Genomic DNA, 27923 nt, shown 5'->3' on the forward strand with positions numbered 1-27923 from the left:
GCTCAACACTGTGGACCTAGCTCAGTCCTATGGTCTCTGAAGAATGGTTTTGCTATATATTTTGCTATCTATTTTTTTGCGCTGGGGCCCAGGGACCCACCAGCCAGCAGGAGGAGCCCCCATGCGGCTTCTCCCCCCCGCGCCAAGCCCAGTGTGACACTGACCTCTCCATCTCCTCAAGTGCCAGGGCAGGATAAAGCGGTTGTGAACAAACAGCTTGCTGCAATAAAGCTGTAAATTTCTACAATCATTTTTATTAGTCATGGAAGAACCCCCCACTAGTATTTACATAGTGCAAAAAAGCTGTTATTACTCCAAAAAGTACGGTAGACAGAACAATTATCCTTCATACAGCAAAAAAGAAATGGAACAAAACCCTTCATATTGTATTCCATAATGATTTTTCTACTGCTTTAACCTAAATATTACTATAAATTTTAAGACATTAAACAGCTTTCCTTATTAGAATCAGTTTAAACGTAAAATATAAGAACTACTTATGAACATTTAGAAGGTGGGCTGTGCCAACCGTGCTCCTGCTTTCAGTGTTACCATTCAGTGGCGTGGAAGGTTCGGGCTGGACACTCTCACGCTTCCTGATGTGCGGCAGGGTGGGCAGGAGACCCACGTCACTTGTTTCCATGGCTTCCTTCTGCTGGTTTTTGTTTCGTTAACGAATCATCGTATCTCATTTTTAAATGGCTAACATTGAAATCAACTCAATAGTTTCATTAGTTGGCACAACTTCACAGGAAATACTTAATGACAGTTTCAGCAAACAGCAGCTTTCCAAACAATAATACTTTTTTTACATACGTATTTAAAGTAACATTATTAAAATTTAAGCTTGTGTTAAAGAACTGGATAGAATCACATTGTGTAAGCTCCCACCCACCCAAATGAGCATGAAGACACCTCTTATCTTTACCAGAAGAACACCAACAAGTGCATTACTGAACATTTTCTACAATGAGTTTTTAAAACACAGGTCAATACCCTCAGTCACTGTTTAGCTCCAATCCTACAACTACCCGCACGCAACTTACGCAGATAAACGGGCCACCAATTCAAACCAGTGCAACTAACGCTCTTAAGCCTGTGTTAGCAAGAGCAGGTCCTAAGCCTTGCTCAGACATTTTCACTTGGTCCAACTAAGGACAGACGTTCATCAGAATTTATTTTCCTCTTACGTATTTGTAATCCATGTTTTATTGTTATTCTGACAGAGATACCTAAAGTATTTATATAAATAGGTTGTATACGTAGGCACCTCTACCAGTTTTCAAGATCCCTACTACCCCTACCACAGATACATTATTTCTGATTTTACCAGATAAATTAAGTGGTGAAATCATCTCTATAAAGCATGTCTTAAGAAAAGTAGATTTGTTTTCAGAATAATCATTTTCACAACAAAAATATCTATACACCTATAGCTACAGAAACATCTTTTCTTGGGGACAGTAACAACCTGTATAACAAACTGCATACTTTTATACTGAAATAGAAATTCAGCTACTTTAAAAAAAACCATCATGGTACTGTAAAACACTTGTACGCTTTCCTTTTAAATTCTGGCGATAACAGAATCCAAATTACCACAGTGAGATACTCTCCCTCAAGTGCTCTAAGTGGCAAGGAACTTCCCTAATTTTAGAAGCAAATGGATCACTCCCAAAGGAACCGCAATCTCATTCTCGCAGTTATTGCTCATTCCCAGCTTATCAAAAAGGAAGCACTAAAGCCAGTTTCCTTGACTCAGTTTCAGTTTGCTCCTCTAAGGGTGATCTGCCACATTTTAAAAAGAGACTAGTTCCTTATTTGCTGGCAAATTGAGAGATATTAGAAGTGCTATATCACCTTCAAGAACTCTATTAAACCTGTAGCAAAATTGCAGTGAAATAGTGGGCTGAATATTACAAGACTTCTTTGATATAAATATCAGAAAATTTTAAAACGACAGTCCAAGTTCAGAAAAGACGTATAAAAAGATGCGCCTTTGATGTTAATACTTCAAGATCAAAAGTTATTTGAATCACTGGCACTGAAAAAGCAAAAGGAAAAATTATCAACACCTTTGTTTTTTGATGTTCTGGTAGAGTTTTGCCCTCAGTGTATACACTGATCTCAGCTGGTATCAGACGTGCTTACACATCCAAGGGCAAGTTTTGCTTGTCAGCAGTTCAAACACCTATCATTTCCTAAAGCAAAAACTCTTTCAAAACATACAGACTGTAGAAATCTGCCGTAGGTACAGCAAAAGGTTTAACATTCAGGAGGCATCATTCCTTAGTCTTGGTTTTCCTATAAAATGCCTGTTCTAACATCTAGGAAGATTACATTAAGGAACTAAGAACGTGACAGAACAGCCAGTTGTCCTAGCAGCTCTCTACACTGCTTATCTACACCGCATTTGCTATGTCTATACCTATCAAAGCACTATTTACATAATACACACAGTTTCTATTATTCTCATTAGCATCCAAAAAACCCAGGGGTAGATGATTTCTAAACCTGGAGTCTTATTTTCCCAGTGCAACTTAAAATGCCAGCATCACTAGTACTATAAGCGTTGGTCCCATATTAGTAAGTGTGGCCTGAATCCCTAACTTAACTATCCATTTCTTGCGGTTTGCAGCCTACCCAGAGGGTTTTTAAGCATTTCAACACAAGTGATGAAGAAAAATGAAGTGGACTTAAAAAAAATACAGGTTTGCTATAATAGTGTTATTCATGTGAGTTACTCTGGCTGCTCTTGCAGTGAAGCTCCTGCTGCTGGCAGTTTCAGTACAACCCTTGCCAATATAAGGCAAAGATGGAAAAGAGACTCCTTATGTGCACTCCATCTTCAATCTGAAATTAATTCTTCATCAGTTAGTGGATTTCTCTTCAATATCCAGAATAAAACAGCACAATTCGCTAGCAACGTGTATGTTTCAGGGAGGGCATCTTTTTGTTTCTTCTACCTCTGAACCACTGAAATACCTCCCCATACTCCAGGGCACTTTCCCCCTTCCTGGCATCACCACTTCCTTTTCTACTCCAGAGCTCAACTCCTAAAGCTGCTACAACTGTAAGAACAGACACAAAGAGGTCACATTTTGAGCAAGAATTGCTAAGGTACATCCTGAACTCAACGCGATGGTGGCCAGGACCAAAGCGTGCAGTGAATGCGTAGATACATTGAACCATCGTAACATTCACACTTGCTGTTAGACTGTTCTTGCTTTTTGCAATGTTATGTAGATACAATATGCAAAACAGCATTCCTGAGGTAAGTGATGGGAAGAAGAGGAATTCATCACTTCACTAGAAGCCCTGGATAGGGATTATGGTTAGTGATTCACTTAGTGTGGTTTGGCAGACAGCAGCTGTGGAGAACATGGGCAATTTTTGTTTTCTTTCCTTTTTTTTTTTTTTTAAATGCACTATTTCCACTTTGTAACCCCACCCCCGACATTAATTACATCCCTCTGGTTTCAAGTTTTTCTGGAATCAAAGTTGTTATAGCTTATTGTAACCATCCCAACTATCAGCAGCTGTTTAATGACGCATTCACAGAGACCAACTCAAACCCTGCGCCTATGTTAGCATAAGAATCGAGCACAGATATCTCTACTGCTCACTTTTCACTGAGACTGCAAATGGGGTTTTCTAGCTTTTCTTTGAAGAGAACCAAAATTTTACTTATTTTCTAGACAGAACTAGAAAAATCACAGCCAAACACACTGACGTGCCTGGCATATAACGCCAGTGTAAGCTGTGTAATTTGTCAGTCTTCATGTAGGTTATCTGTTTGAAAATGAGCTAAACAGTCACATCTTTAAATAATTTTGCTTAAAACTGATCAATTATAAGATGTTTCCTTTTACAAAAGATCAAGTTAATACTTATTGACAATTTTTCCACAGAGTTTCTATTCTTGGAAATAGATACTGATTAAAAGCGAAGCTAGTTTTTAAATCAAACAAGTAACAGCTACAAAAATATTGTTGTGAATTAAATACACATATTAAATGTTTAACAGTGCAAAACGTTGAGATGAAGCATACGAAATAATGGCTGCAACCTTTACAACAGTTAGTTTTAATATAGTTCCTAAAAAGTTCCTGAGTTCCTGTTTATTTTTACGGCATATAGATGGAATCTGTGTGCTCCTTATTCAGAGAACTGCAGATGGTGGGTTTATGTTGAGTGTTACTCGCGTGCTTATCATTTGTCCATTCCTCACCATCGGTGACTGGATCGGCCGGCTCAGAAGTCTCTATTTCCTCCTCTTCACTTTGTTCTGTGTTGTCTTCGGCACCACTAAGGGTCTTCCCAAGCTGAAGAGTCTCCATAGTTCTCTGGGTTTCTGAAACCCAAGATTCAATTCTGCTGTTAAGCTGAACCTCTACAGATATGGGTTCATGGGCGTAATCCTCATCATCATCTTCCTCCTCCTCTTCCTCCTCTTCTAGCATTCCTGGTACAAGAGTACTGGTGGTACTGGTCATGGAGGAATTCAAAAGGTCTCGGCAGCTGCCATCCAGTGATCCTGTTTCTGTACTCTGCTGTGAGGCCCATTCCAGATTGTCATCTGGTTTCACCTCATCTTTGTCACCTGGTGTGGGTTTTCCATGATTTGTTGCTGAGGTAGTGCCAGTTGTAGCCAGAGGTGGTTGTTTATTACAAGTGGCTTTTTCCATTTGACCATTACCAGCTTTTTCTGCTGCTGTAGTCTTACATGAGGATTCTCTCTCATTTTCAGAGGTTTCTAACCCATCAGATGTTTCCACCATATTTCTCCAGTTTGTTTCTACAAGTTCCAAAAGAAGTTTAAGTAGGAAACATTAATTCTTTCTATATACAAATATTTCTCATGAACATCCCAGAATTGTTTGGATAGCAATAGAAGCTAATAATTCTAATACTATTCTATGCTTGCTAGAAAAATTACAATTAGAAAAAGGGGGAAGAAGGGAAAGGGATAGACAACAAAAAACTGAAAGCTTGTGCGCTTAGTTTCCTATATAAATTGTGGAAGCACCAAATGCAACAGTGAGCATAGTCAAAGAGGTTACTCTCAAGTACAAATTAAAAGCAGAAAATTGCCACAGTATCAAGTCATCTGTTTAAGGATTTTTTGAAAAAATATTTAACAAGTTAAATAAGTTTGAGACACCACAAAAGAATTAACTAAAAACAAGGGAGTATCCTTTTTATTTCAACCTAAGACTGAAAAGGACAAGTCTTTTGGTTCTAACAAGCACTCTCCCATTTATCCCCTCTGTCATCTGGGCTTAAGCAACCAGATAAATGATTTGCCTTTTGCTCACACTATTTCAAAGTTTAACATACACGTTCTATCTACAGAGACCTCAATGATTTAATTCCTTCCCTCTGTCATTGTTTCTTCCTCAATCATATAATCCATTCTGTGTTTGGTACCAGTTCTGTACCAGTTCAATAAAACTGCAGAAGCCACCTCCACTGATGTGAGTTAGGTAACTGTAACACTTGTGAGGGTTAGAAATTACAATTACTATTTTCTACACAGTTCGGAGGAAAAAATATTACCCACAAAACTAAGCGAAGACTAGCCCATTTTCTCTTATACCTGAAAACTGTAGGATACCATAAACTGTATTTTTTTTAGCTACATTTTGCAATAAGCTGCATTAATTCTAGCTTCTAGTTACAAAAGTTGTAATGCACTTACCATATTCTTTCTCATTCACTTCAGATATCGGTTCAGAAATAACACTACAGAATGAGATAGCACTTGCTGCGGAGGGGTTACGAGAATGGCCCATATGATGCGGTGCCTTCTTGACATTCTTCAAGGCTTCTTCTGCCTGTTCCTGTTCCATTGCAGCAACCATATCTCTGTAAGCTTTTCTGGCCTCTTCAGTCAGCGATACCAGCTTATTAAACAGGTCCTAAGTATGAAGGCAGTTTTTATGATCAGTAGTTCTTACTAGTAAGTTCACTTTTAGTCAAAGTTACACTACCTAGTAAGCCTGAAGCTTATTAACACCAGATACCTTTACTTCAACCAAAATTAGTTGTTCTCTGTTTATGCAACTTTGAGATTTACTTAAAACACTGTTTTCCTTACAATCTTAAGCCTTCCAGAGAATTTCAGATGGCATTTAAGTCTACTTGAAAGCTAGAGGTGTTGTGACCTAAGTGTGACTCAAAGTCTCTCAGTTCTGTATTGAATTTCAAAGAAATAGAACAGGTCAGGGCCATTATCAAGTGCATATTAGTTAGGTGTGCTCTCCATGCCACATCAACTCTAACTACAAGGATTAACTACAGTCAATTCTTAACTATTAATACAAGGTGGTTTAATCCAGGCATTATGTGAATGGAATTACTCACCTCAGCACCTGAATAGCTGAAGATACCCACTACACTAACAGGAACCAGCTTGTTCACGCAACGGCCAAGAGCTTTCCGTCCAAGAGCAAAGACAAAAGGAATTTCTTGCTCCCGTGCCATGGCTATTACATTATACAGAGCCTCATCTAGTCCACCTTGAAGAAAGCAATTTTAAATAGATACCTAGTCAGTTAAAGTCATAGTGTAGCAAGACACAACTCTCTCATTTAAACTGTAATTAGTCAGTAAAACGTCAATACACACAATCACCAGCTATTACGTTGAACAGGATGACAAGCTACACATTTCAAGTATAGTGAGAACAGATTAAGGCAATATTCTCTATTTCCTATTAGGGCTGCACACACATGAAACCAGAGCTTTCCACAGCTCTTTTCTTGAGCAGAGCTTTGCTCTTCTCATATCTCAGGAAGCTTCTGTTACATTTCTGGTTGGTGCAAGATGTGTTGGTTGGCTAAGTAGCCAATTCATACTCATCCTAAGAAATCCTCCTTAAGAGCACCCAGACTTCAGGACTTTAAGTGTATCGAAGATGAATGGAATAAAACTACATATTATAAGATCTATGTTTCTTTAAGCTATTCAAGTGCATGGACAAGTTTCTTCCAGAGTGGAGTAGAAGAAAATGAATGTGGAGCGACAATTGCACAGCCGCTTCTGTAAGTGTTATATCACACACAGTAACTAAAAAACTGCTTTCACCCTTGCTAATCAGCACAAGAAAACTGTAAACAGTTAAGTGCATCACTTGTTTTACCATTTATACCTTTTGACTGGATTTTTTCACAGTTGGGAGATATGATTACACACTTGATCTTGTTTAGCTTCATATGCTTAGTAACCTCACGCAACCCCATGACCAGTCTTCTCCTTGCTTTAGCTCTCATGGGATCCTTTTGATAAATCCGTTCTTGAAAGCTGACAAGCTCTTGCAATAAGAGAGTGACACACTCATCTATCTCTTTACTTAGAACTTGGTTACAGTATCTGTCAATTCAAAAAACACAAAGTATTAGCACAGCACATACTCAATACTATTTCACCAAGCCTTTTACCAAATAAAAATAATTTTACTTCCTCAGAACAGTTATTAAACTGTTGGGAATTAAAAAGATTTAGAAATCCTGTATAAAGTTACACACTGAAAACATTTACATTACCAATAACATCCCTTGCATAAATGTCTGCTGATGAAAGAGTAGCCTTATATTCATTACGCTCCTCTTGAGTCTACTAATCCTATCCACACTTAAAAGACGAGGGTCACTTAAGTGCAAGCCTTGAATTTATATTGATAATGCAAAACTCTTACTCTCTGAATCTCTTGCTGTGAATTTTGGTTATTGCAGAAGACGCCATTGGACTGCCTATTCCAGAACTAGCAGGTGAACCTTGTGACACCGGGGTCATGCAGTATGGAGAATTCTGACTTGCTGGCGAAAGTGAAGTATCACTAGGCATACTTAGTCCAGTTTCTGAAAGGCAATTTTGAAACATTATAACATGAAAAGACGTTTTCACATAAACAGCATCACACTTACGTATCTCTCCCTCACTTGTTCCAAATCACAGTCTGGAAACACTAAACACACTCTTCTTCTGGGGAGGTGGTTGAGGGGGGGGGGAAACAAAACTAGCACATATCCAACACTCAGTGTGGGTTGTTTAAATAAGCAATATTTGAATATTCATTAAAAATATCCAAAGCTTCTTCTAATAAATCTTCACAAAATTATATATACAGATAATATTTGCTCAACTTATTCCTAGAATATTTAAGTTTTTCACACTTATCTGCAATCAGGTCATTCAGAAGCAACCGGTCATGTTTGATCTGCTTATTAAAAACGCTATCAACTCTGACATGTGTTGGGAACATCTGCCCAAGAGTAACGAATTAAAGGCTGTACGGAGATGAGGTACTTGAACCCATACTGCACTGAGCCTCCCACTACTGAGGGACAGACAAGACATTTTAGAAAAAGAAGGCTCTAATTTCTAGTGTTTGGTAGCGTTTAAAAAGGCTAAAGATAACACCAGTAAATTGTGTTGCGTAAAAAACGACAAAATATTAATCTAAGCAGATTAGTATAATTAGTGGGGCGGGATGGACACTAGAGAGAGAGAGACCAACCTTCTTGAGAGGTCAGCTCCTGTGACTGATCAGCAGTGAAGGTTATAGGAACCTCTTTCTGTTCATCAGATCCCAAAAGGCTGTGGTCAGCTGATAACCGGCCTTTCTTCTCTTCTCTCTCTTTCAAAATAATCTAGGAACAAAAACAACAGCTATCAACAGCTGAGAATGAGAGAGATACCTGTAAGGAAAAATGTCTGTTTGACAGCAAAATAAAGTTAACCAGGTTGTTCTGAACCTTCCTACTCAAGCCAGGACAGAAAACACAAAAATAATTTGTCTCCTCTCTGATCACAAACAGTATTTAATTCCAACATTTTACAGCTAGTGTACTCAATACTCTCAAGTAAGACAATATCAGTTTTTATTTCTCAGGTACGTGTGTGGATGAAGATCCTCCGCATGTTTACCTTTTTAAGTGCTGTAGGGCGTTTCAGTTTTGCAATCTCTCTTTCTTTTCCTCTTTTCACTTTCGGGGCAGTTGAATCCAAAGGATTAAGGCAACCCATAGGTGGCTGTCCCTTTGCAAAGGACTTTCTGTTGGCAGATTCTTTGGTATGAAAGGGAGCAGCACTGCCAACTAAATACAAGAAAGATATTAGTTTCACCAAAAGACCTGTCAGCTTTATTTCAACACTGCTTTCAGAATTTCCACTGCTGAATTCCCAAAGTACGTTTTCCTTCCCCAGAAAAAAAGCGGTTCATAATGACAGGAAAATGACATCATCTGAGTCATACTGTCGTTTCCAGATGGTTTTAAGCTTTCTTCAACTTCTCCTCATGTTTTAGGAAGCTACGGATCCCAGAAAAGCAATTACTTTAATACCGGTATGGGATCTCTCTCAAGTGACTACATGTAGCTTTATTAGTAAGATGATAATAGTAAAACAAGTTGCAAACATTTATCCAAACGTTTGTTTTTAGTTGTCAAAGACAAAACAGATGAGAGAGTGCTGCATGTAGTTCTGCAAGAAAGAGCATAAAACAAACGCAGTATCCAATGGAAATGCCAAATGTTCTTTGAGCTTTGTTTGATATAACCTTGCCAACTTGAATTAATGTTTGAACACAGCTGAAACTCCAAGCAGGTAAATGAAGCCACACACAAGATGGAAAACGGTAACTATGTGCATAACAATGGACTCTAGGCTACATACTGCTGCTCAGGAATGAGACTCGCAGGTTATAATAGATAACTACAAAAATGTCAACTCTGTATTCAGCAGCAAACATTAAAAAAAGCTAATTTAACATTAAGTGTCGATAAAGAAATAGAGAACAAAAAAGTGTAATCAAGGCATTGCATACATTCATTATGGAACTAGAACTTAACATTCCATGTGTGTCTGATCTTCCTTATGTTCAAAAAGATAGAGTAGAACTACAAGAAGATACAGAGAAAGCAGTATGGACTATTGGAAAACAAATGCTTCCACAATGGAATAACTAAATAGAAAAGGACTCTTTAGACTAGCAAAGAGATGACAGACCTCATGGAGGGAGAGAGAAGGGAATGATTGCTCAGTCTTTTTGTAAAACACAGGCTATGGAAGCAAACAATATCATGAGTGGGGTACAAAAATCCCTGAACCCTCCTCCCCACCCCCTAAAAAAAAAAACAGAGTAAAAGGAAAAGCTTCTCCACAGAGCATGTAACAAGGTTACAATTCACTACCATAGAGGCTTATGGACAGTAAAAACATGTGATAGAAGTGATAGTTTAAGAAACAAACTTGGTTTGAGAAAGCCTTGGGTCAAGAGGCTCTGAACTACAATCAGCAGAGGGGGAAAGAATATCCCCCGGTATCACAGTCACAGGAATATCCTCTAAGCTGCTTTCAAAGAGAATTCTGCAATATCTGTAGCGGATGTTCAGTTTGACCCAATACAGTTCTTCTCACATACTCATTTCAGCACTGAATTAATCTCAAGGCACAAATCCAAAATTGTGCATAGTGGGTGTTTTAAGAGAAGTTTGTCCTTAGTTCTGTGTGGACTTCCACCATTGCATACTGCAGCTCAGCGGAAGACAGCACCAGTGAATTTTTTGAGAAACACATTAAGAGAGTCTTCCCAGGTTTTTATTATGTTTATATTCAAAACTAAAACTTGACATAAAAAAAGCATCTGTTCAGACCAATTATATTTTTGTCATAAAATGCATTTAGCAATTGTCAAGCAGCTTAGAAATACCTGTGTATGAGAGAGGCCTGGTGTTGGTGATCTGACGAGCTTTCATTGCCTGCTGCTGCTTTTCAAGCGCTGCTAACATGTCGCCCAAATCTAACTGAACAGGTGTCTTGCTCTTCTTTCCAGCCGCTTTTGATAAAGCCTCCTATAACATGAACATCACATGCTGATAAATACAAAGAAACAGTGCCCGCAAAACACTCTTCACAAAGAGATTCTTGCTATTATAAAGAGGAGCAACAGCTAACTGATATTCCTCTTTACCAATTACAGGGCAGGGGGACAGCATTACGCACTTGGAGTTTTTTCTGTTCCATGCTTATCTCTGAATACTCTTGAGCTGTTGCAAGTGCTGCTGCCAAGGCTTTCTTCTTCTGACTTTTTGCACGCTTTGGTACAGAGGTTGTAATTGGAATTGGAGTTTGGACTATATTGATTGGAGAATTCTCTGGTAAGTCATCCAACTAGGATTTTAAAACAAAAAGAAAAAAACCCCACCATTAAAGACCTTTCTCTCAAGACCACAGGAAATGTGGCACTCCAGAAACCAAGTCAACCATTGCTCTGGTGAGCAGCACGACATCCCAATTATTAAGTACAGCTAGATGACACAGTAAGGTCATAAAACTAGAAATGTATGTGTATTTCACTTTTGGATGGGAAAACCATGTTATTTCTCTGCAATTATGCCTTCAGACTGAAGGTTTTTCAGCCTGATTACTAAATAAAGGAATATTCCCAACTCCCCCATAAAATTTTCACTTCACTTTCCTGGAAAGTGGCCAATTAGATTAAGTAGTCTGTATATACAGTTCCGCAACAAAATACTTAAGTAGACCAGGTATTAAGAGAGCATCTTTCCAACAACTGTTTCTACAGCCTTACGGCAGATAACGTTTAGTTTATTTTCATTTCAGTTGGGAGATGGACTTGACGATCCTTCTAGGTCCCTTCCAACTTAGATACTCAGAATCATAGAATATCCCATCTCACGCATCTTACAGTTTCACTCACTAGCAATCCCATTAGCGACAAAAAAAAAATCCAGCAGCCTTCTTTTTAAGATGGGTTCTCGCCACCACTTATTTTAATCAGTATTCCTTTAGCATCCAATACTGGCAGCACCAGCACCCTAAGAACAGCACAGTTACTGCATTATAACTATTGTAGCAGAGATTCATTACAAAAAATACACTAATTAAGTAGTCTCAAACCAACTTAAACACACTTTGCAAAATGAAAACATTACTTACTACTTTGGGTGAAATCTTTTGCTGGATGTTACTACTTTTGCTGCTGCCATTGTCACTGTTTAGCTCTGGAAATTCATCTTCGTCCTAAACAATACACAAAATGGGAAAAGTCACATGAAAAGCATCAACTGCAATGGCTAAAACCAGAAGCATGAACTGAATCCTGAAGTCCCACATAAGCTAGAAGGGCTTCAATGTGACACAAATGGCAAATGATACAAAATTAACAAAGCATTTCTGTATCTGAATAACGCATTTCAAAAAATAATAATTCATTAACGTTTTATACTAAAGAAATCCAGTTACAATTAAGGGTTATAAACCAGAGAAAATAGTATTTTTAATTCACAAGTAAACAGAAAAAGTTGCTTGAAAGTTGCTTATCTAATCCATCAGATAGTTCTGAATTCTTACATTTTCCACAACACTCAAATACAAGTCTCTGTATGTACACAATTAAAGCATCATATAATAATTAGTGCACTATACTGTACACCTCTTAGAGTCAGATGTTTTGCAACTTCTCCCTGTTGAGAACATCACTTATTCTACACACTATATTCTGCTACTATAATGCAGAAACAGTTTTCATCCAATGCTACCTCAAAATACAGAGGTTCAGGACTCTGCTCTGTTCTACTCGACTGGCTTGTATTTAGAGGTTTTTCATGTCGTTTCTGCAAATTCTGCCTTCTTTCTGAAGAAGTGCTGTGGTCTCTGCATCTGAAACCAGACTGAAAACAATGAACGTGATTGACATTTTGCAATTTCATGATATGTGCGTGTGCATGTAAGGCATTCTCATGTTTGCTAAGTAGCAACAAAGATGGTACAGTTTTCACATAATTAGATTTAAGCAGCTGTGCTTTGGTGGGTTTTACCTGCACAAACATATTCTACAGATAGTATCTGATTATTCACCCCAAGCTAAATACAGTATCTCTATACATTCATCTATAAATTTGTAATTTAAAAAATAGGTTCATTTTGGCAAACAAAGAAAACAAGAGTTCTAGGTGACTGTGTAACTCCGACATGAATCCCAAGGAACTGTCAGTAACCATGATCAATCACAAGAACTTTCTCCCACTACATAAATATTCTGCATGCAATTACTGCCTTTTCAATATGTGTTTTATGGCAATGCACAGGCACAGAGTTCTCCAAGGACCAGAGACCTCAGCACAGTGGTATAAACATTCTTCTGTTTATTACCTGAAAAGTTGGTGGAAACTCATGTACAAGACTGGCTGGCTGAAAGCAAAGCATGACTTGAATCTGAAATTCTGCATCTCTCATACTAATGTCTTTCCCAAGAAAATTTCCTATAGACCTGTATAAATGCAGTTTCAAAGGACAATAGTTTCTACAAGAATTCTGCCTTGAGATACAGTGAACTTGGCTGAGGAAACCTCATTTATAACTCTTTGTGCCAGCTTTGTTTTTAAATATCAAAAAACCTGCTCAATTTAGAGTCTAAACTATGACTAGATTAAAGGATATCTGGCTCTTCCTACTCTCCCAATGCCACAAACCACAAATAGTTGCTTCTAAAAGCCTCTGATTTTACTACAGATTATAAAAAGATTCACAAGTGCTACAGTGCCAGATACGAGCGTCAACAAGCTTCTTTATATAATAAACCCACGGATACCAAAAGTAAAGAGTCAAAACAGATTAACAATTCCAACCAAAAACCTTACCAGGGCAAGCTAGCTCACATATACCTGCACATACAGGCACATTTATGATAAGGGTCTCACTTCAAGCTCAGCTATTCTTGGCTGCAATAACTGAATTCAAGCAAAACCTATGTTTAAGCAAAGCTAGATTTTTCAGCCTCATTTATTAACAATGCTAAGTAATACGGTACTCCAACATAAGTGTGAAAAAGAAAGTGCCAAAGACAACAGGAGTGAGAACAGGGAATTCCAGTTCACCATCACATCAGAATCTTTAAGAAAAAAACAAAACGCAAACTTCTAAAGTGCGATCAGGTCAAAAATTGAACAAACTTTTCCACACCCACATTGTCTTCAGTTCACAAATTATTTTATATATGTAATGGTCTTCCTAAGTAGATACATATAAAGAACAGGCTATCAGCAGAAGATTGCCAAGTACATAAAATTATATCTATCATACAGTGCTAGCTCAAGAAACACACAACTGGACTTTTATGTTGATTTCTACAATTTTCATTCACTGCTTTCATTAGCTATTTTTTTGTATGTTAACTTCATAATCCACTTCAAATTCCTTATTTTCATATATTACAAGAAACAGAATATTCACAGGTATAACCATTAACAACATACCTGTGAACTATTTCTTTGCTCAACTTGTCTTCCACCTCTAGAAAACGTCTGAGTTTTTTCAATCCAAGGTTTTTTTTGAGTTGCCTGGGAAGTTGCACTGGTCCAGTTTACACCAGCTGAAAGAGAAGTGCCAGCTATGAAAAAATGAACTAGCGTGACAGAATGCATCACGATACACGTGACACCAGAGCCAGGAACACAATTTTGACACAAATCAAGTTCTCTGAGCAAGTTTAATTCTTCTCTGACAACATTTACTTCTGTTGCTATTTCTGGAAGTTAGCAGAATGACCTCTATGGAAGAGTCAGATGACAGACATTCAAACTGCCAACAACTGACCATCAGGAAACAGCAAGACAAAGAAAATCTCAGCTTCACATCCATAACAATTTCAGTCCAGTCATAAATGATAGCCACTAGTGTTACCCACTACTACCAGATTAATCAAAACATTTGTTTATGTTACAGTACTTCTTTAAAGCTTTTAAAAAGGTTCCAGTACTTCTCAAAAAGAGAATGAGAAGTCTTTGGCTCTGTTACTATCAACTACAGTCCAACAGGGTAAGGAAGGTTGAAAATAAAACACAACAGAAGCACAGCTTTGCCTGAATGCTTCCATTGCCATCTCTGGCTTTTTTAACTCTTTAAAGACAGGCAGCTGTTGGTAAGTCATTAGTGATAGCTACTTATACACTTGTTCATTCAATATGTAATGGGAATTTTGGTTGAAGCAGTAAAAATCACAGTAAAGACATATCTTCGGAAGTATCTGACCAATCAGAGTATTATGCTGGAATTAGATCGAGACACAGTTTCCAGCAAAATGCAAAGCAAAACCACAAAAGCTACCCAGCCAAATTTTAAACAGCTCACCAGCTAAGACAATGCTTACTTGTATTTACCGATGGTTCTACAACCTGAAAAAGAAAAAGCATTTTGTTTAGTGTTTTTTTATTAGCCTGTAGGACACATATATAGTGAAATTATTCAGTTATGTTTACATACATTCACTGCACAAGAATCTGTATTTCTCGAAGCCATAGCTGCAGCCTGGTTATTGCCATGCTTAGGACTACAATAGCCACTGTCACTGTCGATGTCTGCTTCGCTTGCACCCTGTTCACTAGAGGACTCTGCAGCAGGGTGAGAAGCTCTTCTGCGCCTGCCTTTTGATTTCCAAAGCATTGTAGAGGCGCTCTCAGAAAGTGACTTATTAGCTATATCTGAAGGAAAGTCTGCAAGACACAAAAATATAATTACGTGTGCCGAAATTGTTAAGAGACATGAAAAACCTACACGTCATAAAGACAAATGGAGAAAGCCAAAGTCTGCACATGACAACAATTTCCTTTTAATAAAATTTAAACCAGCTTTGAGTTAAAAAAAAAAAAAAGCAGCAGCTTAGGTTCAACTATTAACAATCAATTCCTTCGATAAGAGTTTGTTTTTGACAGTGGAAAAGTCCACCTCTTTTGGGGAAAGATGGCAACTGACATGCAGTTCTAGCCATGCTGTCCACCCAGAACACAAGAGAGAAATTACCTGTTTGCTGTGATGCATCAACCAACAAAACAATCTTTGATCTGTTCTCAGGACCTGATGAACTAGTCTCCTTCTGAGTGGCAACATTCTTCACCGGAGGACGTTTATTTTTTATGGGCATCTGTAACTGCTGTTGCTGTTTTAAAAGATAAGCCACACATACACATAAGTCGTATGATCTGACTTCATAGCTGTAATCAAAGCAATCAGAAGTCCTAATGATCTCTACAGAAGTTGTATGTTTAAAGACAAGAGATTAAAGAGAAATATTTGATTTATTAACCTCTTTGAAGCATTTTCTGCATGAATTTCTTATGATGTGGAAGGATTAAAAAAAAATGACAAAGTATGACTAGGCTTCCTTTGTTCCCTAATGAAGCAATTTTAAGCTCAGACTAAACCAGCCAAGAGGCAGCAGAAGGGAATCTCTCCCACATCATACTTGCAGGCTTTATAAACTCACCAAGTATTTTACCACGGAATGTCTCCGTAGACATAGTTTTGCCACTCTCCAATTAACACCTTTGCTGCCCACCTTTCCTTCCATTAATACTACTGACATCCCTGTTCTTGCTCAAATGAGATGCATGCTTCCCACACAAAGATACTTTCTTTATAGAGTTCTACTTACCCTATTAAAAGAGACTTACTTTTTGTATGACTGGTCCCCTGTTACTGCTTCTGCTCCGCTGATTGGATAATGGAAAGACCTGGCCCGCCGGGCTGGGACGCTCAGTGCATTCTGTAGTTACTGTATTTACAGCATTTGCTGTTTGAAAGGGTGCAGAATAGGGGGTAGGGAAAGGATGATAGAAACCCATGACCTGAGCACACGGTGCTGGCATCAGCTGATAATACGTGTATTCTGCAGAAACAGGTGGTTGCGCAGATATTATAGGATAAGCAAGGTATGGTCCTGCGGGATTTGGGTTGGGTTGCTGCCATCTGATGTCGTTGTTGTATAATGGAAACTGTCTGTTAGAATTAAAAGGAAAGACAACTCCTCAGTAAGTCATTCCCTCTTAAGGAAATTCAGACCTCAACCACCCCCTTAAAAAACTCAAACAGCAACTCATTGGTTTCATGAGCTCCTAGTTTTTTAATAACTGAACTTAAATTTATTAGGACTTCTTAGAGATGCCAATCAAACAATCCACAAGCTTAGATTACATTCAAGTGCAAAATAAATATCTTTGTTGATGTTGGCATTTGTATAAACTTAGTAAATTTCAAATATTAACCTTGGAAATAACATATAGGTACTTCCTTTGACAAGTACTTTGGACCCATTACAATTTCATTGTTTCAGAAAACACATATTACGTAAGTAGATACCTACGCTCACACAAGGTAAGCCAGCAGATGCTAGAAGATTAAATATGGTGAACAAAATGAATATAGAGCCAACAGTCGCTGCCTCCTGCGTACCAGAAGTTCAAGCTCATTTTAAAATAGGTCATCTTCCATGAAGACCACAACCACATATTACCTATTGGATTGGTTTTCCTGTACAAATGGATAGCAAGTGATCAGGTAGCTGGGGATAGGAGTTGGTTCCATGCCATTAATTCCTCCACTGTCGTTAGGAAGCGCCATTGGGATCATTAGTGTTTCTGGACCCTTCTTCTGAGGAATAAACGGTTCTACTTCAGCTGACAGCTTGACATTCTTAAGAAAGAGAAAAGAAATAATATCTTTACTAAATACAGACATAAATTGTTCAGGAACACTTAGATCCATAAAGTCGTATGGCAATTATCACAAGTAACAAGCAAATGGATGACAAGACTACAGGATTTCTGCAATAAATTGAAAGAGACAGAAAACAGTTGGCAAGTGCTTGTTACATCCTTCCAATCAACACAAGCTGTAATACAGACCACCAGCATTTAGCATTTGTGTTAACCTTTACATTTCCAAAGTGCAAAACAAGCACTAATTAATTTTAAAGGGACTGAAGTTCAGATCTCGCAGAGGATAGACTCGCTTGAGCCCAGAAAGAACTCGAGTTAGCACTGGAGGTGGAGCACAGTTGCGTAGGCTTGCACAAGTGAAACCAACATATGGCACATGTAGTAATGCCTGCTATGCTCTACAGACCTGACCATGTTCCTAGGCAATTAAAAAAAATAGATGGTGTACCACATAAGAACCCCCACACACATTCCATCTCCACAATTTTAACATTTTTTAAAGTGTTAAGAACATGATTTTTTTTGCCATGAACAGGAAATTAAAGACTGCTTTGAAAGTTTTCAACTGTGCTTTCAGAGTAAAAGATCTTCCCTGATTCTGAATGTATCTTTAACAGTTTGAGGGTATTTTTACCCACACTTTTGCTCTTGTATGGATTAGCTGGATCTTGTACTTAGACAATGAAAAACACTATTTGTACCAAAAAAAAACACTCATGCAAAGATTTCAGCTTAATTATACTCGTCTCACATTGGCAGCTCATAGAATACCAATTTCTACGAAGATTCTCTAAAGCAGGCAAGGACTCCAGAAACTTCCTTCCATTTGTCTAAAACTATTCCAGAGCCAATGCAAAACCTTTATGAGAACAGGCCCTTGTTTTACAAAAAGAAGAGCCTGAAGGTTTGATGTGCTGAGGACAGTCTCCTGTCCTTGTCACCACCTGTACAACATCCACATGAACAGGATCAATTAAGCAATGGGGGCCCTGAAAATATCACAGCAGGTAGCCCCATGCCTACTACATGCTTCTCAATCCATTTCCTTGCCCTATGTCAAATCCACAATACATCCACAATACATCCACAGATACTTCAGCTTTACTATCCAATATCTGAATCTACAACTTTTTTTTAAAAGCCCCTAAAATTGATTTTTTAATAAAACATGGGGTCAGATCCTATATTTGTTTAGCAGAATGAGAATGGAAGGGTTGGGAGGGGCAAGTCCAAAAATGTTTTGAAAATACAGTTGTCCCAGGCAGGGAGAAAAGCTACTTTTATCTGATGAATAGGTACTTCAATGTATTAGACTGATCTAGAAATATTCCTAGCTCAAACACTGGTTTGAGCAACAGTGAGGTCAAGACCCACTCATATAGAGTACTGGATCTTTGTTTAGTTAGTCTGACACACTTACATACAAGAAAGTTTAATTACTGAGCAAAAGGTAGAATCATCATCAAGTAAATTACTAAGACCATGAGTTACACTGTAATTCACCAGCAAGTTTCAAACCAACTGGTATTTAAGTCATTTGCTGTCATGTACTCTTCGAAGGAAGACAGAAAAAACAGTTGAGCCTGTAAAAGCTCCATAACTTTCATGTAAGCATTATATCCACTATTAAATTAGCATAACTACCAGTGACTGATGCAATATATTTTTATAATATAGAATTATTTTCAATACATATTACTTATAATTGTAGCATTAGAATTCCCAGCCAATTTAAAAAATTAAGCAAAAAATTTTGCTCAATGCATTCTTTTCAACTCCAAATACGACACCCAAACTAAGCAATGGAGAAGGCAGTCATTGTGTAACAACCATTCAGGTGATTTGTGCAAGTCGAATCAAACTTCTCCTACATAAAGTGTTACTATATACAAAGTGTCTGCCTCTGGTTTTATTTTTATCCTTCCATTATCACATTTCCTAATTCATACTTCTTCCACAAGTTTTTATGCTGTCTTAGCTGCAGCATTAGCTGCAGCTAATTGACAATTTACAGGAATTTATTTCCTGTAAACATCAGTTCACCACATAAATTCTTTTCAACGTCACTCACTTTTTGCAAATACCATGCACCTCTCTAAAAAATGAGCTTTATAAACACAGGAGGAAGCTTTCTAAGTGAAATGTTGTTTACAATCAGCGATGGCTGTCTGCAGGATGTCTGCAAGTATTAACTGGAGATCAAAGTTACATCCTTAACAACTTTGATGGTAGGACATCTGCAAACCACAGTGGTCAAGGTCAAAGCTTGTTTATAATTGATCTGAGAGCTAAAAAAAAATGATACAGAACGAGGGGGTGGAAATCATGAAGGACAGAGTCCATAATTATTTTTAACCATTTTTTCAAGAAACTTCTGTCTTTGAACTTGCCAAAATGTGCTGAAATGTCCCTTCCAACAAAATGAGTCTCTCCTTTGATATGCTTGTTTAGTAAGAACATCAGTCATTTACAGATAAAATTGTAGCAAAAGAGACCGAAGTTTCGGCAGCAATCAAAAAAGGAAAACAAAACATCTAAAAAAATATATAGAAAACTAAAAGTGGAACTAGAGTGGTAGAGGCAAAGAAGTACGTCTTAGCAAGCGACAAGATGCACTATCCCTGTCAAAAGAAGTAGTCATTAATGGGGGCCCTGAAAATGCTTATGGCTACAAGAACCAATACAGAAGTATAACTACCTGCTGTACAACCATGTCCACGCTACAGTGGAATAATCACTTTAATATTAATTAAATGCATTTTTTTCATCATTATGTACTAGGCAAACATTCCTTCCTTCTATGTTAACTCTTTTTCAACTCCTGAAGTTACTCTTGGAGGAAAAGCTGTGGTGCAGCAGCGGCACCGATCTTAAGCAACCCAAACCAAATCCTGCTCCACCCAGAGCTTCCCTGTGCCCAAGCACACCCCTCAGCCTACCCCAGCAAAACTCCAAGGCATCCTCCTCAACACACGGCACGACCAGGATTAACACCAGTCATTGAAAAAAAGTCAGGTGTTAATGTACAGCGATCACATAATCAATGAAAAAAATACCACCACTCAAATCCTTCCCTGTAAACTAAGAGGGGTTTTTTTTCATGCTATTTGCCAAGCAAAAGTATTTGCTCGGGAACAAATGGTGGCTGGCCTACAAAAGTAGATGGCATAAACATTAAAGAAATATACTAAGGCTGTCTTATCTACAGAAAATTCAACAGTAAAACTAGGATGAGTGCTTTACAAATAGGGTATTCTTAGTGACGCACTGAAAACTTTCCAACACCTATTCCTCCAAATCTGCTGGTCATTATCTCCCAGCAATGTGTCAAGTGAACTTTAAACAAGATACTGATTATAAACCACTCTAGTACTGGCTCAGAAAATAGTCAAAACATTTTATTTGTGATTCGGGTCGGAAGAAGATTCCCTATTTTAAAGGTCTTTCCTGTCTGGCTATCTGCTCTTTCCCTGGATTATTTTCAGAGACATGGAAATACTAAAATCATTCCTTAATGGTGAGTCACTCGCAGAATGGTCTCATTACAATTATTTTTGTGATATTGTATTGTATCATCATTTGTTACTAGTATTATGAAAGAACAGCCTTTCACATCAAGTGTTAATAAAATAAGATGAAATGGATCAAATCAGGAGCTGAATGACTTCCCTCAGCAGGGCTGCCATAGAAAGTACTTGACAATTTGCAAAGATAATCCCTACCTTGCCTCTCCATCCAAGTATTTTGTAAAAAAGCTATTAGCTTAAATATTCCCAATAAAAATAGGATTATAGATCTTTTAGGTTTACAGTATAAAACACTGTAATGATGTAATTTGACAAGCTTAGGAAAATTTCATTTGAATTATTCTGCTTGCTTGTGCTAGGTTCAAACAACACAGAGATGCCCAAACTAGAAGGACAACTTTAATGCTTCCTTTCCTGTTGCCCAGTCTCTTATACAGGTAATGATTAACTACTGTTATGACAGAGCGATTTGCTGATATATTTAATTACCGTTTTCTGTACAGCTCCTAACATATTTAGCTTACCTATAGTGGCAAAATAAAGGTGCAATATATCCCGTAATCATAAACACATATGGGTGTATTTGAAAGTTAATTTCTTTTTCTACCTATAGGACTTCAATGATGTCTGTTATTTAAAGGAATCAAAACTATATTTCAGAAATCTTTTACACACATTATACCTTAAACACCGTTTTCTTTTGCAATTTAATCTGTACCTACAGGTTGGGCTGGTTTGTGGAGGGGTGGGGGTTTTTTTGTTTGGTTGGTTTGTTTGTTTTGGTTTTGTTGGGGTTTTTTTAATGCTTCCAAGAAACTTGTTTCAGCAAAAAAGGTGTTTAAAAATCATTCTACAAGCATAGTACAAGGAATCCCCAGCACAACAGATAAATCTCATTAGACACCAAGTCCCCATTTCTACCTCAGGGTAGAGAACAGAAGGACAACTCAAGTGAGTTGCCAACTAAACAAAATTAACTTCAATGTATTGCTTCCTAACAGTATTTACCAGTCCCTCTAAAATACCGTGAAGTTCCTTTTTACATAGGATGCGTCTTTAGATGAGAACAGTAAACTTCACTAAAGCTAAAAGGGAAACAAACGTACCAAGTCGGGTCAGACTGCTAACCAAACCAAAATATAAACAGAATTAACTCTCCAGTGTGACTACCAGGACATTTCAGTACTTTTCACAGATGGCTAGTGGTTTCATTTGACATGTGACGGAAACAAAATAGCAAGCCTAAGTAATTTCCTCAAAGTTACCTAAGCAGATTTTTTAGGACTATAGTTTGCTCAGCTAGGAGGAAGGGTTGGTGAAGACAGACAGCCAAGTAATTCCTCTTTTTAATAAACGGCATTTTAGGTGTCCTGGTTCCTGTCTGAACAACAGAAATAATATTCCCTTCATAGCGCAAGAAGAGATAGTGAAACAAAAAGCAAAAGAAAATAACCAACTTTGTAGGAAGCGAAGGGGCTGCTAATTTCTCATTACACTGGACAAGCAAAAACAATCTCCAACTGAGACTTCATTTTGCTTTTAACAGGCTGTCTCTGTGCTGCTTTGGCCAGACACAGAAATAATAATACCAAATATAAGTGTGTTCGTGTTGTTTTAAATACCACATTGACATGGTTAACAATCAGAAAATACAACTGAAGTTAACTCCAGAATAAGAGATGACATCCTCTTTTAAAAAAAGTATTTGCTTCTGAAACAAAATGCAAGTGCATAAAACAAAATGCATGCAAATATATATTAACACAATTCCTCCAAGATTTCATCCGCACAGTACAAATGGAGTGACAAATGCAAATGAACAGAACTAACAGAACTGATCATGCCACTGGTTTTGTAACCACAAGCAAACAAAAAGAATTAGACAAGAAAGATTTGTCAAACGCTAAAAGATCAGGGGAAGGTTCCTACACTTTTCCTAATCCTTACAACAGAGCACTTGCGATATTAACTTATGCTCTAATTGCTCTCACAGTGTTGAGATGTATTTTAGTCTGCATCCACTAAAAAAGTAGCACTTTGCCACTGACATCAGTTGGTACAGGGTCAGACCCTAAACAGTTCATATAAAGCAATATATGTTTTTGATCAGGCAATCTAAAGACAAACATCGCAAGAGCAAACTTAATTTTATTTTGGAGTGCAACTTTCTCATGTTTATTCAACCTTCCACATCACAAAGCTAAACAAAGCTTTATTGACGCTGACCTTTGATAAATTTATATTTAGAATTGAGTTTGGTTAAGTCACGTGGAACCATCAGATTTTCAATCAGTTGCCTATTAACAGAAGCACACCGTGTCAGAAGAAACCAAGATTTATACAGAAGTCTCTTTTATAGATATCCCTAGTTTCAATTTACAAAATGTTTTGTAGTAGCTCATTACATATTTCAGTCCAACAATTACAAGTCTTTCAAGGCAGCATATATACTGAAGCGATCCTTTGTTTCCTATATAAAAGCTACTGTAGTCAGCAACAGCTGCAAAGACAGAAGATGACACAAGCAGGAACAGACTGGTAAACTTGTCCTATAGTTATAACACTGTATGTTTAATCTTAGAAAAGTTTTTGTTCATTGTAGCTTAATGTCATTCAGCACTTTCCATTAAATAGGATCTCTGTCAGCCTGCTCTCTGAGAAGAGAACACTTGGGTATCAATCTTACCATTTACAGGGTAAGAAAATAGACACAGATGCCACATTTCAGAGGGCTATAATAAAATCAGATGGTTTACTGTCTCAAAGTCTGGAAACAAGAAGTCGCATCAGAAACGTAAGATAAAAACACAGCTCAAAACATTTTTTAAGAAAAAACAATCCTGTTTCTGAATTTTGGATTTCATAATTTAGAAGTAATTTTAGTAGTAAGACCGGTCACATTTCATCTATTTTAAGAGAAACTTTACAATTATGGAAGTCATTGTTTCTATAATTAGTTGCTTCTAAGTGGCAGATACTTCAGGAATGGCAAATATGCGGCCCAACTGGAAACACAGCAGCAAGCATTTTACAAAGCACAAAATTTAATCTTCCCTATTTAGATTAAACATATTCAGTTCAATGCAACACTTAAAGCAAATACACTATTAAGTTACTCTTTCTTTTTCCCTCAGCTTATAATGGAACCACGCATAATCCTCTTCCCTTTCACACAAGTACCAAGCTCAGAATACAGCAAGGTATTAAAAACTCTATGTATATGTAGAAAATGAGCAAGTGGCCCAACATGACAAGTTGGCATGCTCAAACTCAAAACCAGAATATTCTAGAAAAAAGGGGAAAAATAAAATTTAATATTTACAAATGCTTGTTCAAAGATAAAAAAATAAGCTACCAACAGGATCCTCTTCACTTACCGAATTTATAGCATTGAACAGCACATACAAACTTCTAACTCACACTAGCAATGTGAGGTAGCAACATTTGAATGCTTTGTAGCCTATGCACTAAAAGTATTAATGCAAACCATTCATGCAAATCAGCTTCCTCATCTCCACAAACTAGTCAATGATAAATAAATTTGTGATCCAAATGTTATGACGTTCATATATATATGTGTGTATATATATATATATATCTTTATAAACATTCAAATTCACCTTCTATTACAAGATGACAGTAAACTCAGTTTTTCCTTTCAAGCTTAAGAGAAAGTAACATGCAAAACAGCACAAGAAAACTAACCTTTTCCAGTTTACCTCAGTCAAAAATCCTGCCATGGGTAAGAAACACTGAAGTGACTTGGATACCAAGAGCACAAACCATTGCTCCAGACCTACTTCTATGGCAAGCATGTTATCAAGGCAACCGTTGAACAGTCAGGAACAGCAGAGGCAAGCACAACAGGCTGTCTTTAAGCAATACCAATACAAAACACAAGTCACTGATTTTGCAACTCCACCTGATTTCATATCTGCACTACTGGAACCAAATGTCTTAATCATAGGGTGAGACAAATGTATAACAGTGAGAAAAATCAAAGCACAGCAGTACCGTTGAGGGGGAAGTTGTTTCTCCAACTTTCTACCGCAATCAGCTTCAACAGAAAGAGTGCCAGAGGTCACGTGCTGAGTTTTATCTCTTGTAGGAAAATAATCTACACATAACTGCTGAAACCCAAACACTTTGTGATGGGAACAGTTTCGGTTCTGGTGTAGCCAGAAGTAAACTTCCACACCTACTACAAAAATCACAACACATCCTATCATAAAATAATCCATTTTAAACAGCTTTATTATGTTTTCTGCTATGTCAGCTGCCAAAATATCACTGAGTACATTATAACAAGCAAGGTCATACCAGAATTTAGGTAACAAAAACCTGAAGAACAATCTGTAAGTAATACCTTTTTGTTATTTAGGTGTCTAAACATTATTGGTGCATGACACCTCATACTGATTTACTGAGCCAATATCACAAAACCCTTTTCAAATACATTCCCGATAGATCCTCCCCTACTCTTGAAATACTATAAAATAGTACAATAGTCCTACTCCCTCATATTCTAATTCCACAGTAGTTAATCCTGTCTGCATGCACAGTTACCATACTGTGGCTAAGAGTGTTCTGGAGGAAAGACAGGGATAAGTACTGTTAACACACATTTGAACACTTCAGTAATCATTTATCAGATGTCATGAAATACAGCTGCAGAAAGGAGCCCGAATCAAAGAAAAGATGGAACAGCACCCAAAACTGATGCAACCTCACTAAACACTTACACTAGTAAAGGAGATTACATCCAATTCTAAGAGTACAAAAGGTTCAAACTCAAAGCATTTAGAGATCTGCTAATCAAGATGCTACTGTATAACAGGAAGACAAAACCAACAAGATAATTGAATCATTTTAGAAGCTCATCACGTATTAATTATTTGTTGGCCCAGAAGCCTTATTAGTGGATAAAGAACCAACAGAACTAGATGTACTGCAAACAGACTAAATAAGAAGATGGTTCCTTCTTCAAAGAGCTTAACTGCACCTCCAAGTTAAAATACTGCACTTAGTTAAGATAATGACATAGACAGAGTCAACACTTCACACTGTAAATAACACAATGATTCTCAGTTTTCACTATTTCCAATAAATAAGAAGAAAGTGGTTTGATAGGTGCATGTGTGTGAACCTCTGGTAATGAAGAGCTCAAGCAACACAGAATAAATATTTCACAAGTGAAGTGCAGTACTAATTACAGATGAACCAAACAGGGGGAGGGGGAACCAACACACCAAAACTCAAGATTTTAAAGTAAAAAGTACAACAGATTAGACTAATCTAAATTTTACAGAATAAGTTTTTCTACATGAAGGCAAGGAAGAAAGCACGAAAAAAAAGGGAATTTGAAATTATTATCACACTAGAAAGACTAATCAGAAAGACAAAGTGGGAGCCATACTGTAACAAGATACACTGTTCACTAACTTCCTTGGACATACAGACAAAATAAAAAAGCAATATATCTTACAGAGTGCATTATTACTCAGTATCTACTTGGCTACAGTAGCTTGTGTTATTTTATTGATTAGACCTAGTATTAGAAACCCCGGAGATGCCAAAGCTGAGAACAAGACAAAACAAAAAAAAGGCAGTAATTGGTGAATTTTCAACGCATTCTGCTGAAACAGAAGCTTAAAAGTAAGATCAGGTTGTCGTGGATGGTAACACTCACTTTAGACAGATCTTCTTTTAGAACTACCTCTTGATAATAAAACATTTTATTATCTATATGAAACACAACATATGAACTCTTAACCCCCAGCTTAAGCTTCTTCATACCTACAGTCTGAAGGGTCTTAAGCATAACACAAACTGACTACCTTAACAAAGCCAAGTTAAATACTGAAGAAAAAAAAAAATCAGCGAGCTATACCAAATTCTTGCCAACCCAGCTAACCAGCTGAGGCCACCAGCTGTGTCCTAACGCTGCAAACTTCAATCTGCGCCTGATATTTACAGTGTTTCAACAAGAGTGACATGTCTCTCACGTTGTAAAGTTCTCAACAAGCCTGTAAAAGGCTCTTCTTGGGATCAGGCAGGTTTAAATCAAGTGTCACTAACTGCAATTATTCCCTAAGCTCGAAACAAAGCCTGAAGGAACAGGAGGGAGGCGGACAAACCAGAGCTGTACATCCCTCGCGAATACCAAGGGAGATGCTCAGAGCTTCCCAGCCCGGCCCGGCAGACCGAGCCCAGGCGCTGCCGGGCCGGGGACGGGCCGGGCCGGGCCCGACGCCTCTCGCAGGCCGGCACGGGGAGAGGGGACGGTGGCCGCGTTACCAACCCGCAAACGCGCCCCGAGTTCCCGCTGCCAGCCTTGAAACCGCCCTATTTGAAGCCTCCCGGGGCCGTTCTCCGGTGGGGAAGTACGGCAGCCCCCCCCAGCACCGCTCCCGCCCCGCCGCCGGGCCCGGCAGGCCGCGGGCCGCACCCTACCCCTCCGCTCGGCCGCTGCCTGACGGGACGGGCCTGACAGACGCGGGTCTACCGGGCCGAGCCGCCCCCTCGCCGACCCCCTTCTCTCCCCGCCCGGCCGCTCGTCCCCCTTCCTCACCGCGGCGCCGAGGCGTCGCAGCTCCCTCCCGCCACAGCTGTTTACGGTCTCCTCAGCACCGAGCCCGCCCCTCGCACCTTGTCGGCTTTGTCCATGGCTCCAGCTGGGCTGGGCGGCGGCGCTAATAAGAACGGCGGAGAGGGCGAGCCGCCTCCTCCATGTCGCTGGCTGTCCCCGCCGGGCTCCCGCACACACCCAGAGCGGCGCTGGCCCCGCTCGCAGCTCTCACGGAAACCGAGCCCGGCTACGCCACGGCCGGGGGCGGGGAGGGGGGACGGCGGGGAGGGGAGGGCACCGGGGAGGGAT

The 27923-nt window shown here is 38.4% G+C and overlaps 1 protein-coding gene across 1 annotated transcript; it reads right to left on the reverse strand.

Moving 5' to 3' along the window:
• Nucleotides 1-234: 234 nt before the first annotated feature.
• Nucleotides 235-27902, reverse strand: SECISBP2L (SECIS binding protein 2 like). Its single transcript, XM_065075869.1, has 18 exons — nucleotides 27695-27902; nucleotides 17315-17493; nucleotides 16476-16800; nucleotides 15826-15961; nucleotides 15289-15518; nucleotides 15176-15200; nucleotides 14283-14398; nucleotides 12567-12698; nucleotides 11965-12048; nucleotides 11008-11175; nucleotides 10715-10856; nucleotides 8932-9101; nucleotides 8522-8654; nucleotides 7700-7862; nucleotides 7154-7374; nucleotides 6367-6521; nucleotides 5702-5921; nucleotides 235-4798 (listed from the first exon to the last, which is right to left on the reverse strand). Exons 1-18 carry the CDS (start codon nucleotides 27710-27712, stop codon nucleotides 4128-4130), a joined length of 3288 nt encoding a protein of 1095 aa, XP_064931941.1. The 5' UTR covers nucleotides 27713-27902; the 3' UTR covers nucleotides 235-4127.
• Nucleotides 27903-27923: the final 21 nt, after the last annotated feature.

This window comes from Columba livia, chromosome 11 (assembly GCF_036013475.1).
Source record: "Columba livia isolate bColLiv1 breed racing homer chromosome 11, bColLiv1.pat.W.v2, whole genome shotgun sequence".
Taxonomy (NCBI): Eukaryota; Metazoa; Chordata; class Aves; order Columbiformes; family Columbidae; genus Columba; species Columba livia.

Excerpts from the sequence above, each read along its gene's own strand:
- SECISBP2L (XM_065075869.1), bottom strand. Across the intron at positions 6,522-7,153 it reads TGAAAAAATCCAGTCAAAAG|GTGGACTAGATGAGGCTCTG; the intron begins GTATAAATGGTA and ends GCTTTCTTCAAG. Across the intron at positions 4,799-5,701 it reads AGTGAATGAGAAAGAATATG|AAACAAACTGGAGAAATATG; the intron begins GTAAGTGCATTA and ends TGGAACTTGTAG.